Raw genomic sequence first — 19,699 nt, 5'->3', positions numbered from 1 at the left:
AAAAGAAGCAATCCGCGAGAGTATGACGACATCAAGAGGACAGTCTTTGGACTCTATCAACAGAAGCCTTAGCTCTTTGTTTTGAAATGTAATATTTTCTCTTTTTTTTGGCTTTGGTTGTATTCTGTTTGTTCCAGAAACTGATATCTCATCAGTTATATGAATTGAAAATGTTATTCCTCTTGATCTCAACCTGAAGACAATCTTTTTTTGTCCAGGCTTTGATTACTTGTTTATGTATTTCAGTTATGCTTTCTTCTTGCTCTTTAACTGTTATGTTTTTCCTTCAGTCTGCAAGACCTTAGGTATATTGTTAAGGGGGAATTGCATTCACCTTGTTTAGTATCTTGCTTCTTTATTTTTAGTCGTTTCTTGTCTTAGGACTGATTGTATGGTTTTGGCATCATCAAAAATGGGGAAATTGTTGGGAACTTAATGCAATATCCTAGACCTAGTTTTGATGATACCAAAACTCTTGGAATTTCTTTTAATAGACTAGAACTTTTCGAACTCAAGTGTTAGAGTTCATGTTTTCTAGTTAGACTGCTATCCTGAAGACTGAAGACTGATTGTCTGAACTTAAGAGTTCTTAGCCCCCGCACGCAAGACGAAGTGTAGTCTTTGCACCTGCGAGTTAAGAAGGAGACTAGAAGTCTAATCCAGTGTATTGGCACTGAACCGAGTTTTAGTTGAAGGTTTGCTGTGCACCCGCAAGCATAAGCCCAGAGTGATTGTCAGTGTGTTTAACTGACCGTTGACGTAGGAACTTGTTCTGAACCACGTAAAAAAATCTTTGTTGTTTATTGCTTTCAACATTTACTTCTTATCTGTGCACAAACCCTTTACTGAACTGAAACTGATAAATCGCAATGTGAAACTTTAATTTGACAACGTGTTAATCACAAAGGCTATTTCTTAGGTTTACTTTCCGCTGCTAAGTGTTATTAGTTTAGCTGATAAATCTTCGGATAATCAATAAGATTCATAACACTCATCTATTTACAAAACCTAGACTAAAGCCCTACGTGGATATCAGTTAAAGCCTTGAGCCTAACTGAAATCAAAATACTGAAGTTACTTCAGTATCAGTCTACAACCTCTTTTCAACTGAAGATTTCTTTAACTGTTGACTTCAGTCAAACTCTTTTAGTATCAATCGATACTATTTCAATTATTTATAAAAGAATTTTGAAAAATACCCTACAGGTGTATTCCCCCCCATACACCTGTTCAGTGACCCTCCGGGACCCAACAACCCCAAAAACTTCTCCCAATTTCAGAAACCCTTATCCTTAAATCCCTAGATCTCTCTGAAATCCCCCTCCTTTCTATCACACGTCAACAGCTAACGACTGCCGCCTTTTCACCCTCGATTTACGGCGAGAATCGTCATCCTACTCTCATCCGGTGCCAATAGCAGGGTGTTGAGATTTGGTGGCTGAGGATCTGGGGGTTGATGTATTGAGAGGGCAGGGAAGGAGATGATAACGTGTTTTTTTTTTAATTTTTAATTTTTAATATAAGAGCTTGATAAAACGACGTTGTTTTACTACATCACCACATCAACACCGATCAAGGTTGTGGTCAACGCGTGTGAAATTTATAACTAAATTAAAAGGTGTTGTATTTTGGAGCTAATTTTAAAGGTGATGTGCAATATGCAAATCAGGTGATAGTTCGTGTATTTTCTGGCTATTAACCCTTATTTATTCTTACTTTTCAACCTTTCACCATTTTTTCAATATTTTATAACATTATTTCACCACTTTCAATACTTCCAATGTCCACGAAAAGTATGACATTTTTGCCATTTTTGGCGTCCACCAAAAGTATGACACTTTCCTTAACTTTTATCATTACAAACACTTCTTATTTACAAAAAAAATCACCTGAAATTCAATCTCAATCACGCATCTCAAAAAATGGTGGGACCCTTTCTCCATTACCACAAAATCATCACCAATTTTATTAAAATTTGAGCCTATCAAAAGTGTCATACTTTTGGTGGAAGGAGGGAGTGCTAATTATAACATTTTTTTTTCCACTATCAATACACTTAACAATTTTTCCTTAAAATCCGTGTTGTCCCCTACTAGAAAGTTATTTGAGGGACGGAGGGAGTACTATAATAGAGAAAGTAAGATATTTTTTTAATAGAAAATAAATACCCCATCCGTCCCAATAATCTTGTCCCACTTTTCTTTTTGGTTTATCCTAATAATCTTGTCCCATTTCCTTAATTTTTAGGAAAATTTTAGATACTAATTACTAATTCTTAATTAAACTTGTTTTTAATTACACCCACCAAACAATTCCCCCTCGCCCCATCGTTCCTCCCGCTTGCCCTCCATCCCCCATCGTTCCTCCGACGCCACCCCCCTCATTCCCCATCATTCCTCAAGCACCGCCTCCCCCCTTTCCCTCTCCGTCTCTCCGCTTCTCTGTGAATTGAGGTGATTTGCACAGATCTAAGCCAAGCGATGCTGATCTTGAGCTGAGTGTTGGCGATAGGGGTTTTGGTGGTGAGGGGGGTGGTTGGAGTCTAGGGAGATTTTGTCTACTCCCATACGGAAGCCGTCGCAGGCATTGGCTCCGAAAAATGTTGTTGGTGAACTGGTGACTTCGTCGAAAACCTCTGAATTCCTGGAATCCATCGCCGAAGTGTGATATCCTCGATGCGGAAATAGGGTTTGGCGTTGGGGCCGGTTTAGTTATAGTTTTTGAAAAAGGTAGGAAAGAATGTTGAGGTTGGAAATGGGAAGAAAGTCAAGGAATCGGAAGAGACATGGTTCTGATATGAAATTGGGGGTTGAGAGTTCAAATGGCAATCCTGATGTAAATAGAGTTTTGAAAGTTACGCAGGAGGGTTTCATGGAATTGTTGAAAGACAAAGGAGAGAACTTGGGGCTGAACTAGTGGGAGAGATGAAGCAACAAAGAGGAGATATATCAGGCGAAGGGGGGCTGGGACCGACGGTGACTGCTGTCGCTGCTGCTCGGTGGAATCAGAGAGGCGAGGCTGTCGGACTAGGGCTTGCACGCAGGTGGGGCTCCGCCTACTGTTTCCGTTGCTGGAGTTAAATATGGTGTCGCTGGCGGCGCGACGTCTGCATAGTGTATGTTGAGGAAGAGAGTGCTGAGAAGAGAGACATGTTTGGGAAGGGGGTTAAGCTATTTTACAATACTAATTTCACACTCTTTAATCTCCGTACCCAAAAGAAAGAGGGCAATATTACTGGGACAGAGGGAGTAACTATGTGTAAGTCATAATCTATTTGATATAATTAATAAATTATGTAGAAATATTTTTATGTATTAACTTTTATTTTAAAATACTCCCTCCGTCCCTAAAATAACTTCCACTTTTTCCATTTTGGGACGTCCCCCAAATAACTTCCTCTTTCTTTCTTTCCATTATTGGACATCTACCCCACCACTAATAATACTTTATTTATTCTTACTTTTCACTTTTCACCACTCTCAATATTAATTACCCTCCGTCCGCAATATCGTTTCCACATTTGCCATTTCGGTCCGTCCGCGATATTGTTTCCACTTCCATTTATAGAAGTAGGGTCCACAAACTTCCACTCACAACAATTGTGGGACCCAAACTCCACTCATTATATATCCACTACCATCCACCACTTTTCTTAAAACCCGTGTCGTCCGCAATGTGGAAACGATATCGCGGACGAAGGGAGTATAAGACTTTTCATAACTTCCAATAATAATTATATCACTTTTTTTCTACTATCACTACACTTTACAACTGTTCATTAAAACCCGTGCCGTCCCCAAAGAGGAAGCCATTTGAAGAACGGAGGGAGTATAATTTATTAAATTGAGATGTTTAAATAAATTAATGTAAGTTTTTTTAATTAACAATATTAAATAAAAAAATTTAATTAACCTCTTAGCTCTGGACAGTTAATGTAATCTATTGAAATGAGATATAGGAACACGAGTGCAGTGGCAAAAAAAAAAAAAGACAAAAAGGGTGAAGAGTGGGGGCGTGGAACAGAGGAACAATTCCCTATTCTTTATCCCTTCAATTCGTGAGCAAGTAGACAGACGAGACGACTATTTACTATTAGATTCCACCAATTTTTGTAAAATGGAGCTGGAATCACCATTTCATCATCATCCCTTTCTCTCTCTCTCCTCCACACAACTCCCCCCTCCCCTAGAGAGAGAAAATGCCCTCCGAACCCGAAGACGACACCACCCGCCGCCCTCCGGAGGTCCTCATGGACTTGGATCTCGATCTCGACGCTTCCTGGCCCTTGGATCAGATCTTCGCCGCCGCTGCTGCCAACTGCCCCGCCCCGCCCTTCCTTCTCTCCACCTCCGACCAGCCCTGCTCCCCGCTTTGGGCCTTTTCCGATGATAATAACACCGCAAATCTTGTCGCCGGCACGGGTTTCCGCTTCTCCGACTCCTCCAAGATATTCTCCTGTACGGATTCTTCTCCGACCTCTGTTTTAATGATTTTGTGTTTTTTTATTTATGTAGTTGACTCTATGTTGTATGTATTGCAGTGAGAAGTCATTTTATTCTTGAGATTTCACATCTGATGTAGATAATTAGGTTCGAGTCTCAGATTTATGAACGGGAAAAGAGAGTTTTATCTGGATTCTAATTAACTGAGTGTATAGATGAGAAAGGAAGTTCATTTTTCGACATCTTTTTGCTTGGAGCTTCACACTGACTTGTTCCAATTTATTTGGAACCGAACAATTCAAAAGCTGATGGAGTGGTTGTTCCATAATTTATTGTTCTTGAATTCATATATGGAGAAATATGAAATTGACTGATTACTGTATCAGTCTTCTGTCTTAAAGTATATTTGAGTTAGAGTATGATTGCTTGACTTACCAGATGTTTTTTGTTGGGTAATATTTTAGTTAATGATTGCACTTATTGAACTATTTTGTATATGCGGGTTTCTGTACAGATTCTGGTAATCCTGAGGCAGCAACTGAAGGTGCAGTTGACAATTATGATAAGAAAAAGCTGCCTACTCCATTGATGGGGTTGATGCCTATGGACAATCCGGATGGATCTTGCATAATAAAGCAAAGAATGACTCAGGCTCTTCGGTATTTCAAAGATTTGACTGAGCAGCATGTTTTGGCTCAGGTTTGGGCGCCGGTGAAGAATGGTAGCCGATATGTTCTAACTACTTCAGGGCAACCTTTTGTTCTCGACCCCAATAGTAATGGACTCCATCAGTATAGGTTGGTTTCTCTCTCGTATATGTTCTCAGTGGATGGAGATACTGATGGAGACCTCGGACTTCCAGGACGCGTGTTTCGGCAAAAGTTGCCGGAATGGACACCAAATGTCCAGTATTACACCAGCAAAGAATTTCCTCGCCTTAGCCATGCTTTAAATTACAATGTCCGAGGAACTTTAGCATTGCCTGTATTTGAGCCTTCTGGACAGTCTTGTGTTGGTGTTCTCGAACTTATAATGACATCCCAGAAGATCAACTATGCTCCGGAGGTTGATAAAGTCTGCAAGGCACTTGAGGTTGGTTTGTGTTCCCTCCCTTAGTAATGTACTTCTTTGAAGCTCACTTTGTTGTCATCATGATTATCATTTTGATCCCTGAGCTTTGGAATACTTTTTGCTTTTTGGTTGATATGCCTTGGTATAAGTTGCTTCCAGTTCATTGTAGCTATTTATGGTAGGGGTTCCAATCCGGTGCTCATAATTGTAAAATTAATTATGGTATATGATATCTGCAATTATGTGAGTGGTATACCAAATCTGCAAGAGAAGATCCACTTGATGATTATTTGATTCACTATTTAGACAGCAGATCCACTTGTTCTTGAATATGATATCTGGATCCATTCAGCTCATGGGCCTTAAGACAGATAGTCGGTATTTCTTCTTTCAAGCTCGTTTACTGTTTATTAGCTTACATAAACTCTTTTGAGATTCATGATGAGATGAAAAACTGTTTCTGTTAAGTCAATGCATATTAGAGGTCTTAGAGACCGTTTATGCTAAAAGGTTCTAGAAGTTATTCTACTTCTTGGTTTCCTAAATCTCCAATGTGTTACCCTAAGTTTCCTCATGACTTCATGGATTCCTTCATAACGCAAATTTAGTTCTTCTGCAGGCAGTAAATTTAAAAAGCTCGGAAATTTTGGATCATCAAAGTACACAGGTAAACCAGACTGTTCTTTTGAAAATTACATGCAATTATTTCTCTGCGTACCTTTATGTATATGGTATTCTTGAATAGCAGATATGTAATGAAGGTCGCCAGAATGCATTGGCGGAAATACTGGAGATAATTACAGTGGTATGTGAAACTCACACTCTACCACTAGCTCAGACTTGGGTTCCGTGCAGGCATCGCAGTATACTAGCAAATGGTGGTGGGTTTAAGAAAAGTTGCAGTAGCTTTGATGGGAGCTGCATGGGACAGATTTGCATGTCAACAACTGATGTAGCATTCTATGTGGTGGACGCTAACATGTGGGGCTTCCGTGATGCCTGTGCCGAGCATCACTTGCAAAAGGGTCAGGGTGTTTCTGGGAGGGCATTTGAATCCCTTAACTCGTGTTTTTGTCATGATATTACGGAGTTTTGCAAGACGGAGTACCCATTAGTTCATTATGCCCGTATGTTTGGGTTGAAAAGTAGTTTTGCTATTTGTTTACGTAGTAATCATACTGGAAATGATGACTATGTTCTAGAATTTTTCCTTCCCCCTAACGTTGAAAGCTATGAAGACCAGCAGACTTTGTTGAACTCCCTTTTAGTGACAGTGAAACAGCATTTTGGGAGCTTGAGGGTTGCTTCTGGAAAAGACCTTGACCATGAGTGGAGGTCCATTGAGATTATCAAGGGTTCCATGGATGAAAAGCGTAATATGAGGCCTGATTTTGCTGCTACATCACCACCTAGGCCTCCTTCTGTACAGAACGGGGAAACCACACATCTGGATGCTTTCAAAGGGCAGTTATTGATGGGTGAATTTAGTGGTGTAATTATTAAAGGAAATGCCAGTAGTCCTATTGAAGTTCAGAATGGTGCATCTGTTGCTGAAGCAAAAGATGTAGGCAAGAAGCCCGAGAGAAAGCGGGGGAAGGCAGAGAAAACAATTAGCTTAGACGTTCTGCAGCAATACTTTGCTGGTAGTCTTAAGGATGCAGCGAAGAGTCTTGGTGGTACGCACATTCTTTTAAATCTGTTTCTTTCATCTTTTCGTCTGTGATATATATTACTCCCTCTGTCCCGGTCCAATAGTCCCATTTCTTTTGGGCACGGAGATTAAGAAACTTGCTTTTTGAGTGCAAAAGTGTGTAAAGGTGTGTGGGACCATATTGTTTGTAGTGTAAAATCATTACCAAAAATAGAAACTGGACTATTAGAGTGGGACATCCCGAAAAGGAAAATAGGTCTATTAGAGTGGGACGGAGGGAGTACATACTTTGTATGTTTGTACTGGTTGAAATTCAACAAACTTTTTCACTTAGACATTGTTTCTCTACAGTTTGCCCTACAACAATGAAGCGTATCTGTAGGCAGCATGGAATCTCTCGCTGGCCTTCTCGCAAGATAAATAAGGTTAATCGTTCTCTTTCAAAGCTAAAGCGTGTAATTGAATCTGTACAAGGTGGTGAAGGAACGTTCAGTTTGACTTCTTTGGCTACAAGTTCTATTCCTGTTACGGTTGGTCCAATTTCTTGGGCACCTAATATGAATGGAACCAACCAGCAAAGCTCACCTGGCTCTGGACCATGTGAATTTCAGGAAGAGAAGAAAGAGGTTGCTACTAAGTCCCATGGAGCTGATGAACAGGCAGAGGCCTCAAATCAATTTTTTGGAGATAGGAGCACAAAGTATGAGAAACTCACTCCTAATGGAGGCGGGTTTGTGGCAGGTGAAGGCTCATACCGATCAAGAACTGGGAGTGGATCAAGAGAAGAGAGCACAGGAACACCTACTTCCCAAGGTTCATGTCAAGGTAGCCCTAGTCTCAGAAATGAGACCTCGCCCCAAAACGATCCAGTTGTTTCACCTGTGGATGAACACCGCATGAAACTGGAAGGCTCACACGAAGGGGTGTGTCAACAAACAAGAGAAATCAATCTATCTTCTGCGTTCTCAATCCCGGGTAATTTTATACCACCACCCGATGGGACATTCGGAGCAATGCTGGTTGAGGATGCAGGAAGTTCTCATGATCTCAGGAATTTGTGCCCAGCTGGCGAAGCGCTGTTTGAAGAGCACGTCACAGAGTACAGTTGGACACGACCAACTCTTCCTGATCCCATGCCCAAGGACTGCATGGCAGCTCCAGCCGAGGACCATATGCCACGGTTTTCTGCCAGGCCAGAAGTGAAAACAATCACCATAAAAGCCACATACAGAGAAGACATCATCAGGTTCCGCCTTGCAATAGATTCCGGTATTGTGAAGTTAAAAGAAGAAGTGGCGAAGCGGCTCAAGTTAGAGCTGGGCACTTTTGATATCAAATATCTCGATGATGATCATGAGTGGGTCCTTATCGCATGCGACGCTGATTTGCTGGAATGCTTCGATGTATCAAGATCATCCGGTGGCAATATAATCAGGCTATTGGTACATGACATTATGGCCAATCTTGGGAGCTCTTGTGAAAGCTCAGGTGAATGACAAGAAAATTAGACGTATTGATCAGGTATGGTAAGTTATCTTAGAAAATTCTTGTTGTGCTAGGATGATTAATTCATGTGTAATTGTAAATTTTGTTTATTTTGGGCAGCCTTTTCAATTTGGCAGAAAGTTTTTTGTAGCATGTTGTGGGGTTTGAGAGAATAACTCTTTCTGCTCACATCCTTTGATAAAAGCCTGTGAATATTTGTCATACCTTAAAAGTTGTACGAGTGTAAAATTTGCAGTGGCTAGTATGAGGAAATTGCCCTTTATGTTATTTTGTTCATTCATATATAATGCTTTTGGCAGCTTTGCCTATTAAACTGTCGTTTAATAGGGCGTATCTAATTGTTTGTTTTAATACCTTTTAAATAGTATATAAACCACTTGCCCTTTTAATATGTCAATGATTGGCCTCGTATAATATCTGATTCGTTTCACATTTTTAGTTGGACCCATTAAGATTTTAGAACATTTAAAAGAGTAGCTGCTTTTGTTGTAGTGTCTCCAGATTCTTGAATCAGTACCAACTACTGTTGTTGGCACGGAAGCCTGGTCGGGGAAATGATTATAAAATTTGCTATTCCCTCTTTCCATTGCAAATGTTTTACTTTTCATAATGTGATATTCTATTACAAATGTTTCATTCTTTTTTTGGCAATATATTCTCTATCTATACGTAATATTTATATAATTTTCATTAACTCAATTTATCTACTAATTTTCCTTTTCTTAATCTCCATGCCCAAAAATAATGGAACATTTGTAATAATACTAAGGGAGTATATTTTTTGAGTGATGCTACGTAGATACACTGTGGCCATACACACATAGTACGCTAGTTAAATAGGAAAAATGTTGATTTATTTAATTTATTTTTTAATAAAAAAAGGATTTAATTATTTTACTGTATTATTCAAATTATAGTTATTTTTTTATATATACTTTTTTAAATAGAAAATTATAAAAACAAAAAGAAAACACATTATAATATATTCCATTCGTCCACAAAAAAGTGTCATATTTAAGGATGAACACTGGTTTTAATTTTAATTTGTAGAGGTAGTTTAAGTACAAAAATGTAGAAAAAAGTATATTATTATTTAAAAAATGAAATAAAAATATAATTTATAATTAAATATTTGAGAAAAAAATATGATGCGATGGTTTAAAAAATAAAATAAGATATTTTTTTTCGTGGATAAGAAAAATAAGACTTCTTTCGATGGAATGAATTCTTTTTCTAAAAATAATAAATAAACTAAATTAAAAAAATTCATAATTAACTAATGGGCAGTGATAATATGGTTATGTAGATTAATTGATATTTTTTCTTTGGTGATTTGACTTCTTCGAATCCTTTTAAGGTGACAGTCGTCGTGTATTACACTTGTAATATTATATTTACTTTTTAGGGTTAAATATCAAATAAGCCCCCATCATAGTGATCCTTATCATGTTTAGCTCCCTATAGTCGAAGTTAGGCCAACTAAACCCTCATACTATCTAAAATCGAACAATCGGGCCCTCTGGCTTAACGACGAGATGACGCCGTCCGTTTTTAATTTAATTTTATTTTATTTTAATCGGTGGGCCCCTACCATAATGAAATAAAATTATGGGTGCAGCTTGACTTTATCCTCCGCTGCAATCGACTTTTTGCAATGAGCAATCTCAAATTCCCTGAATACGAGTAGGGCTACTGCCGGAGGAACTCGATGGAGCTCCCCTGTTCCCGCCTCCGCAGCGACAGAAATGGCTTCACAAATCTCACGTACCTCTTCAGCAGCTCGAATCTCGATTTTTGTTGTTTTTGCGTCGTCGTTGAATGCTCATGATCGCCGTCTTCTTCTCTCTCCTTTCTCCATTTCGGCATCACGAAGAGAGATAAAGACTTCGATTTCCCTTTTCCCTTCCCTTCTGACACGTGCCGGCTCTCGCCGCCGTTGATGATGTTATTTTTGTCGTCTTCGTCGTTGTAGCGATTGTTCTCGTCCACGCTTAATAGCTCTTTTATGGGGAGGGTGAAGCTGTCGAGGGAGTTGGTGGAGGAGCGCGGCGACGCGTGGAGGTGGGAGAGGAGGTGGAGGGGGAGGAGGTGCCCGTGGAAGAAGATCTCGTTGGCCAGATGAGGTGCTTTGTTGGTTGTACGTCTGCTTCATTAATCCTCAACATTTAATTTTAAGACCCAACAAAATTCAAGGATGTCGGGCCCACCGATTAAAATAATAAAAAAAATTAAAAACGGATGGCGTCATCTCGTCGTTAGGGCAGAGGGCCCCATTGTTTGATTTTAGGTAGTATGAGGGTTTAGTTGGCCCAACTTCGACTATAGAGAGCTAAACGTGATAAGGGCCATTATGATAGGGGCTTATTTGATACTTAACCCTACTTTTTATATGTTGATTCTTTCGAGAAAAATAAGTAGAGATTTAGGTAGCTTGGAACTACCATCGAAGAGTCTGTCTTGTCCTTGTATTTTTAATTCTATAGCTCGATTAATTAGAAAGCGAAGTATCGGGATGTAGGCAATTAAATTTACGCTATTTATGTGAGATAGTCATATTAAGCAATGAAACTCAATATTTTGATCATTCATTTAATAAATATAAAATTTCGTTATTTTTATATTTTAGGACTGTTTTGCCCTTAATTAAGGCGGATCAAATTCGAGTTTGCGCGCGGATTAAGTACACTTGGAACTATTAGTGTCAAAAGTACCAACAGAAATAAAATAAATTAAAAAATCAAGTAAATTGATACTTTAGGCACAAATGACAATATAAGTACCAAAAGTACCAAAAAAAAATTAGGTAAATTGATACTTTTAGCACAAATTATAATATTAGTTTCAAAAGTATCATTATATGATTAAAATCCTAAATGAGGAATCTAAACCCTAAATGTGATATCTAAACCCTAAATGGATAATGTAAACCTTAAATGAGAAATTGAAACCGTGAATGTGGTATCTAAACCTTAAATGAGGAATCTAAACCCTAAATGAAGAATATAAACCTAACGGGAAAGTGTTCAAAATAGTCATGTGACTGATGAGGCAGTGTATCGGCACAAGTATATGACACTATTGACACTAATATGGTCACTAGTACCATTCGTGCAGCACAAATAGGCGTGCCCGACAAGTAAAAGGGTAGTTTGGGCAGAACGCGTAAAATATGACCAGATTTTGTGTTTTTTAAAAATCAGTGGCCAAAATTTATCTTTGCTTGTTCAAAATGGTCATATGACTGCATATTTCCTTAAATTTATAGTTTATTAGATCCTTTCACATGAAAATTATAAATTAAATATAAACTTATGGAGTATATTTTATTTTTTATTTTAGAATTAAATCAAATATAATTTCAAAATTAAATAAATATTTAATTATATTAATTTATTGACCAATGAAAAGGCGGCATGTGTCAAATCTATATAAAATATTAAAAATTAGGGGTTATTGCCATAAAATACATCAAGTTTGCTAATTTTCTGATTTATATCATGAGCTTTTTTTTGGCAAAAAAATACATGAATTTATAATTGATTCTTAAATATCCCACCATTTATAATTTTGCCCAAATTAATCTGAGGTGGCTGCCGGCATTCCCAACGTGACTGCCGGAATTGCCAATGTGGCGGCCAAATCACACATACACACACACCTCTCTATCTCAGACACACACACAAACACACGCACACACCCACTGCGCCGCACGCACACGCACGGCCCCTCCCCCTTCTTCCTTCTCCGCGCGACGGCAGCGTCGTCGCCGCCGCCGCCGCCGCCACCCTCTCATCCCTTAACCATCCCATGTCTCTCTCTCTCTCACCGCCTCTCTCTCTCTATCTCTCTCTCTCACACAGACACACACAGACACACGTAGAGCCGCCTCCCACCTCCCTTTCCCCGGCGTCGTCGGCCGCAGAAACCACCCACCGCCGCTCTGCAACGCGGCCTCCCTTCTTTCAACTCGCCACCCCAAATCACGGGCCCCCTCTTCAAATCGCGGCCTCCCTCTTCAAATCGCCACCTTCAAATCGCGACCTTCCTCTACAAATGGTGATTTCCGAAATCGCGCCCTAGGCCACCCCAAATCACGGCACCCGTCTGCAAATCGCGCCCTAGGCCACCTAAATCGCGGCCTCCGAAATCGTGCGTTGAAGGGGATAATTATGGTGAAAGGGAAGAGACATCATCCGTCCACGTCACTCAAAGGCGACGGTGGATTTGATGGAGCAGAGTGAGAGATCGAGAAGAAGGGGAGGGGGTTGTTGTGAGGAAGAAGAGAGAGGGGTAGGGGTAGCGCGGTCGCCTTCTTCTCGCGGCCGCGGCGGCGACCGACGATGGATTCAGGATGGCGTCGGTCCTGGAGGATGGGTTTGGGAGGTGGTGGTTGACGGGTTTGGGGAAGGGGAGGGGGTTCAGGCCGTCAGGGTGTTTGGGGTAGGCGACGGGTTTGGGGAAGAGGGGGGGTCAGGGTGTTTGGGGTAAGGTAGGTGATTTTTAATGCCACATAAGCCACCTAAATGCCACATCTATGACACATAAGCCACCTAAATGCCACATAAGTTTCGATTTTTGCCGGAGTCACTCGCCGTGGGATATTTAAGAATCAAGCATAAATTCATGTATTTTTTTACCAAAAAAAAAGCTCATGATATAAACTAGAAAATTGACAAACTTGATGTATTTTACGGCAATAACCCCTAAAAATTATATATATATATATATATATACATAAATACAAATCATGAAGAACTAATTCAATCGCGCCACTTCAGCTCTAAAAGCTCAATATGACGGGCCAAAGCCCCAAAAGTCCACTTCATTTTTCACCTATAAATAGAGGTCATTCGAGAAGTTAAAATATATGAGAAATCATCTTTGAAAAGCTCAACCATTGAAGGAGGAATTTACTACGTACTACAAAGTCATCTCCAACAATCAAGGCGCCCTACAAGGAAATCAACATGTTCTTCTTGATTCAAAAATAAGGCGGAAGCCCTCTGGATTGACGTCATCAAATCAAATTCAAGCCATCAATTGAGTCCAAGGAGATCAAGAAATTATATTTCCCCTCCAAAGATTTAAAAAAATTCGAAGAAAAGAATCAGAGGATCGAGTAGAGAATCACAACCACAACAAATTCATTTCAATCCCAAAGAAATTTAGTGCCTTAATTTACTACAAACACGTGGTCTTTATCAAATATACATATTTGTATAAAAACAAACTTATTACATAAGTTAAAGTTTTATGTCTCGATCAGAATGTTACTAACATTGTAACTAACAAACAACGGAATATAAAAGTGAAACCAAAAAATACTTTATGCTGATTTATCAACATGATAAATCAGCGGTTGCCTTAATGACGAAATCACTATGATGAAAAACATTACATTTTACAACATAAAGTACTGCTTTTCCATTCAAACATTACAGGCTTTGAGTCTATCCTAGGCTGAATACATATCTATGACTAATCTAAGTCTAGATTAATCAATAAACATAACAAGAGTGAAAACAACTTTACAGACATAAATTTGCCTATTGCAGCATAGATGGAAATAGTTTGTCTTGACTATTTTTCTATACTGGTATGTCATGACGTATTGATAGGATCACAGTGAGATGTATTCTTCTATCTGACATAAGTGAAGAATCAAGATCTCGGTGGCTTAATAAAATCTTAATACTAATAAGATTTCAGATATATATGTTGATTCGCGTATCACTTTGATTTACTATGGGTGAAAGTTATGTATTAACTTGAGTACTCTGTATCTTAGGTGATAGCGGTTAATATATGATATTTGGTTATTTGTATTAGTACCCGTATCCGGTATAGGATAATGACATCCCCTTAAGGAGCTCAAAAGGTTCATTGCGTTAAACCCTACAGGTTGATTAAGTTCAGGCGCAATAATAAGGTTTGAGTGGTACTACTTAAGGATTGCAAAGAGATTAATTAATATAAGCTGCCAGGGCTTTAATTAATTAATGGATGTCGGATATTTTAAATATGGAGATTTAATAAGTCTAAATACAAGCCCCGACTCATCATCGGTAATAAAGGGGTAAGTTAGTATTGATTCTCTAGTGGAATGAATTAATACTTATGAATTAATTATGATTTGGGCTGATCATAAGAATTAATTCATTAGAGGCCCATCTTTATTCTTTGTATCTGATCCCTGGACTGGCCCGAAGTTTCCTGAGCCCAGTAGGAGTAAAATTCTCCCACTACAGTTCTAGGGGCCCTAGGTTTGTGTTTTGTCTTTAAATACAGATATCTGCTCTAAGAATTAGACACAAAAAATAGGGTTTTAGAGAGAGCATAGGGGGCGCCGTTTGCGTAGGTGGTCGAATTCTCTGTGGGAGTTCTCATAGTTCGTTGTCCATCCAACGTTGAGAATTGAGCGGGATACAGTTCAGAAGGTCAGAATTGGAGTCATTCGATTCAGCTGTCAACAGCCTCTGCATCCAATTCACAAGCAAGTGATTCTAACTCCAATGTGCAACACTTAAATTCATAGGAGCATGTTAGGAATTAATCGTTGTATGGTGAATTATGATATCCGAGAAACGATCCACGTGGGGCTACATCCTTCAATGAAGCCTGCTTCTCAGTACCTTTGATGATGAGTTGTAGATGTGGTACATACAAGATGGATGTTTTAACTGCGCAGTTACTTATACGATGAAATAATTTACGATATTGCAAGCACATGTCCTTTGAAACTAAAATTCCTGTGTGTTGCTTGATGTGGCAAGTTCAATTTATATCTCTAAGAGCAAGCTTTCAATTATTTCGGCATATGTTCACTAAGTACCTTGTACTCAGACCAGCATATATTTCTAGATATGCATGTACGGCTGTGATGGAGATGGAAGGGTGCTGAGCTGGCTTTTTTGTGAAGAAGGGAGAGTTGAACACTAGGTTACATATCTTCATACATGTAATCATTACAATTCCACTGCGATGCTTTGATGAACATTATTTCTTATAACAATGCTGTAAATCTCAGATCTTTATTTGAGACTTGTATTTTCCTACTTGACTTTAGACAACTTATTGAATTTAATTGAGATTTTTCTAACTAATAAGCTTGATATTAATGTATATTCTTTGATGTCATTGATAGTCGTTAGATTGTTACCTTGTTGAGAGTTGTTATGATGTTAGGTCCCTTGGGGTCTCGAATAGGTGTATGAGGGGGGGGGGAATACACCTATAGGCTTCAGTAAAGAGTTATCAGTTAAGTCAAAGACTTTAACTGATACACGTTAGGCTTCAGTCGAGTTTGTAAAATAGAGGAGTAATATGAATCTTACTGACTATCCGAAGATTTATCAGTTAGATTAATATTACTTGGCAGCGGAAAACTTTTCTTTCGAAATAGCCATTGTGATTAAACAAGTTGTCAAGGTTTATGTTTCACTTTGCTATTAATCAGTTTCAGTTGATAAAACGTTTGGCACAGATAAGGAAAGTAAATGCTGAAAGCGATAAACAACAAAGGGATTTTTACGTGGTTCGGAAAACACTTCCTACATCCACGGTCAGTTGATCAGACTGACAACTTCACTGGGCTTGTGCTTACGGGTGCACAGCAAACCTAAACAACCGAAGATCCAATCTTCAGTACCAACACACTGGATTGGATTTCTTACTCTTAGCTTCACTGAGACAAAACTATGCATCTTTGCAAAGACTTAAGATCTCTTGGAGTCAGAGCACTGGTGTGAACTCCTCTCGGCTCAAACTCTCAATTCGGTCGGTTGAAAAGAGGTTCGAAAACTTGCCAACTAGATTACAAAGAACAAGTTCTCTGTAATCAATTATACCTAGACTTTGGATATACAATATTTGCCTAAGTTCTAAGAGAATGTATGTAATCAGTAGTGACTGATTTTTGGCTTTGTGATTCTCTTCTTCGATTCAAACTTTGGAATGGCTTTGAATTGCTGAGTAACGAATTCGGCAACATTTTAGCTTGTGTAGTTGAATCGGTGAAGATTAAAGTGATACTAGAGCTCTATTTATAGGAGAGGTCTTGAATAGATCTGTTGGCTAAAATGGTCTTCAAGAATTCATCCGTTGGAGATAGATTTGAACTTTGCTGAGGCTTCAATCTTCGAGGTTCCTTTGTTTGGTGAGAACGACTACTTTCAGAGTAGGAGATACGACATCTCTGAAAAGGTAATCACTAAAAAGGAAGGCTCTGCAGAGAAAGGACGATCCTCGAAATCTCTGCATTTAATGTGGCTGTACTTCTGGAGTGCGTGACTTCCTTTAAGCTTTGGAGCTTCAGTCCGAGGAAGAATGTTTAACTGATACTTGACTTTAGTATCAGTCCGCTGAATCCATGTGGCTCGCATTAAGTAATCAGTCGTAACTGATTCTTGGACTATTCAATCAAATATCAGTATTTGACTTTGCCTTAATCGTTACATCAGTCAGCAACTTCAGTCTTCAGTCATCCGGCTTCAGTCTTCAGTCTTCAGAACATCAACTAAACTAGAAAAAGAACTCTAACACTTGGGTTCGAACAGTTCTAGTCTATTACAAGGAAGACCTACTGATTTTGGTATCATCAAGACACGGAATAAGATATTTCATTAAGTTCCCAACATATGAGTTGTCTATAAGTTCGTTGAAACGACTATCTCATCTTTGGGATAACTTGATGGTTGAGTCGAACAAATGTTATGATGTGAGTTGAAACTTGAAAAGCTTATCTTGATATCCTTTTATTCTACATTTCTTTCTAGTTATCTAATTCTTTCATCTAGTCATGATTTCCTCGGCTTAGTTATCTATAATTAAGTTGGGCCATGACATTTAGTCGTACGATACTTACTTTACGCTATCACTGGCTAGAGTCAGGCTGCGACATATCATCCTATATCGGATATGGTTACCTAATATAGAATATCAAATATCATATATAAATTGCTATCACCCAGATACAGAGTACTCAAGTTAGCATATAACTTTCACCCATAGTAAATCAAAGTGTTACACAATTAATATATATAACGAAAATTTTATTAGGATTTAGGTCACACTAAGTCACCGAGATCTTTATTCTTCACTTAGGTCAGACAGAAGAATACATCTCACTGTGATCCTATCAATACGTTTACACGCACCAGTATAAACAAGTAGCCAAGACATGAAACTACTTCTATTTATAGTGCAACTTAAACCAACGACTCGCCCTAGAGTCATCTCGGTTGTGATATATCTCATAAGATTATTCCAATTATATGGTCTTCTGTGATCTACAATACACCATATAATCTATGAAGGAACCATATTTTGATATATGATTCACGTGCCCGTGACCAATTTCGGATACCAAACGAATACGTACAAAAACCATTCGTGCCTATTACAAGAAAACGAGTCTTACTTGCAAATCCGACGATTAGAGACTCCAGTGTTGATCTTCCAACACGACAAGACTTGACGTTGGGTGGCAACGATCTTCAAGTCCTCTCCATCTTCAAAGTTGGCGTCTCCTTCTCACTTTTCTGCTCTCACAGATTACTCTTTTTTGATTTCACGTTAATGAATGAATTAGGTTTAGTGCTATCTTATTATTTATACTAGGTATTAATCATACCTAAATAATAAACCGGTAACATAATTAAACCAGACCAAGCCCAAAGGCTTTAGAGAATAGAGGGGACGCCCACTTAAGGAGTTCGAGCCTTAATTGGGTCAAGCAGGGATCTACTAGCTTGAATAAAGTTTGGCCTCCCAGTGTTCGATTTTCTTATTTAGCCCAGAATAAAATCGAGACACAAGTATTAATTTATTCCACTAGAAAATTAATACCGAATTACCTCTTTATTCTTTAGGTGAGTCAGGGCTAGCATTAGACTTAATTAATCCCCGTGTTTAAGATATTTAATATCCATTAATTAATTAATTTCTCTGACGATCAATTGATTAATTAATCAGTCGTTTAATTATAAACGACATCTCGAGTGCTACCACTTAAACTTATTATCGTATCAAAACTAATTCCACCTGCAGGGTTTAATACGATAAACTTATTAAGTTCCTCGAGAGGATATTATCATCCTGTTATTAGCAGGACACAGATCCTTATTGCAATATAATCGCATGTCAAATAATAATTGCTATCACCCAAAGTATCGAGTATATTGAGCTTCAATGGAACGTCACCCATGATAAATCAAAGCAATAGTCAATTAATTATTCACACCGATTAATTCAATTAAGGTTAAGACTATTTAAGTCACCGAGATCTTGATTCTTAATTAGTCAGAATATAAGAATTCATCTCACTGTGATCCTGTTCAATACACAAAGGTACTAGCATAAATAAATAGCTAAGACAAACTATTTATCCATTTATGCTACAATCTAAACTAGCAACTCGTCCATAGTTGCCTCGATTGTGAACTCAATTTATATCTCAACTTTTTCCAATTATATGATCTTTTGTGATCTACAACACACCATATAATCTATAGTATGAGATAAATTGGACAATAATAGGATTATACAATAACAATATTTCAGATAGAAGAATCATAATGAACTAAGGAATCAATGTATACAAGCATAAAGTCTTGCTTTCAGTATACAACCCTTCAATCTACTTATATAGAGATAATAGGACATGCATATGCAATCATGAACAATTCAGATAGGAGATAAACAGTGAACTTAGCTTGTATACAAGCATAAAAAGTTCTTGCTTTCAGTATACAAATCCATAGAGGGATGGGCTCCCTTGGTATGTATCACCTTGGTTGCACTTTCTCCTATACACTGTATCTTTTTTGCACGGCTTGGTGGTATTCTAGATTGGATAATCGTTTATGATCTCTTAGGATGATTTAGAAGTACTGTTCTTCTTGGTGTTCTTTACTATTCTGCTTTGCTCTCTTAGTATTTTGACCGAGCACTTGGTGGATGTGCTGCGTGTGCTCTGTTGCTTGGACGTTCTTTGCATTTTAATTAGTTGGTTTCTTGGCTTTTTATTCAG

General features: G+C 38.4%; 2 protein-coding genes across 4 annotated transcripts; one reads left to right on the top strand and one right to left on the bottom strand.

Annotated features, from left to right (window-relative positions):
* The first annotated feature begins 3,981 nt into the window (after nucleotides 1–3,981).
* On the top strand, nucleotides 3,982–8,937 carry LOC130992845 (protein NLP7). 3 transcript variants are annotated; one of them, XM_057917606.1, is made up of 6 exons: nucleotides 4,025–4,457; nucleotides 4,957–5,534; nucleotides 6,133–6,180; nucleotides 6,262–7,189; nucleotides 7,516–7,589; nucleotides 7,776–8,937. In XM_057917606.1, the coding sequence occupies exons 1-6, from the start codon at nucleotides 4,199–4,201 to the stop codon at nucleotides 8,658–8,660; spliced, it is 2,772 nt and encodes a 923-aa protein (XP_057773589.1). In that variant the 5' UTR covers nucleotides 4,025–4,198; the 3' UTR covers nucleotides 8,661–8,937. The 3 variants fall into 3 exon arrangements, with proteins under 3 accessions (XP_057773587.1, XP_057773589.1, XP_057773588.1); XM_057917605.1 differs by having other exon boundaries at nucleotides 7,516–7,694; XM_057917604.1 differs by having other exon boundaries at nucleotides 3,982–4,457; nucleotides 7,516–8,937.
* Nucleotides 8,938–10,359: 1,422 nt separating this feature from the next.
* LOC130994237 (BRI1 kinase inhibitor 1-like) lies at nucleotides 10,360–15,624 on the bottom strand. The gene is made up of 2 exons (XM_057919275.1): nucleotides 15,503–15,624; nucleotides 10,360–10,813 (listed from the first exon to the last, which is right to left on the bottom strand). Exons 1-2 carry the CDS (start codon nucleotides 15,622–15,624, stop codon nucleotides 10,360–10,362), a joined length of 576 nt encoding a protein of 191 aa, XP_057775258.1.
* Nucleotides 15,625–19,699: the final 4,075 nt, after the last annotated feature.

Source organism: Salvia miltiorrhiza, chromosome 7, assembly GCF_028751815.1.
Source record: "Salvia miltiorrhiza cultivar Shanhuang (shh) chromosome 7, IMPLAD_Smil_shh, whole genome shotgun sequence".
Classification (NCBI taxonomy): domain Eukaryota; kingdom Viridiplantae; phylum Streptophyta; class Magnoliopsida; order Lamiales; family Lamiaceae; genus Salvia; species Salvia miltiorrhiza.
The sequence above is the reverse complement of the archived record's forward strand: the minus strand, read 5'-3'. Positions and strand labels throughout refer to the sequence as shown.

Excerpts from the sequence above, each read along its gene's own strand:
- LOC130994237 (XM_057919275.1), bottom strand. The coding sequence starts at position 15,624 with ATGAAGATATGTAACCTAGTGTTCAACTCTCCCTTCTTCACAAAAAAG. Across the intron at positions 10,814-15,502 it reads TATGCTGGTCTGAGTACAAG|ACGTACAACCAACAAAGCAC; the intron begins GTACTTAGTGAA and ends TTAATGAAGCAG.
- LOC130992845 (XM_057917604.1), top strand. The coding sequence starts at position 4,199 with ATGCCCTCCGAACCCGAAGACGACACCACCCGCCGCCCTCCGGAGGTC. Across the intron at positions 4,458-4,956 it reads CTCCTCCAAGATATTCTCCT|ATTCTGGTAATCCTGAGGCA; the intron begins GTACGGATTCTT and ends GTTTCTGTACAG. Across the intron at positions 6,181-6,261 it reads TGGATCATCAAAGTACACAG|ATATGTAATGAAGGTCGCCA; the intron begins GTAAACCAGACT and ends CTTGAATAGCAG.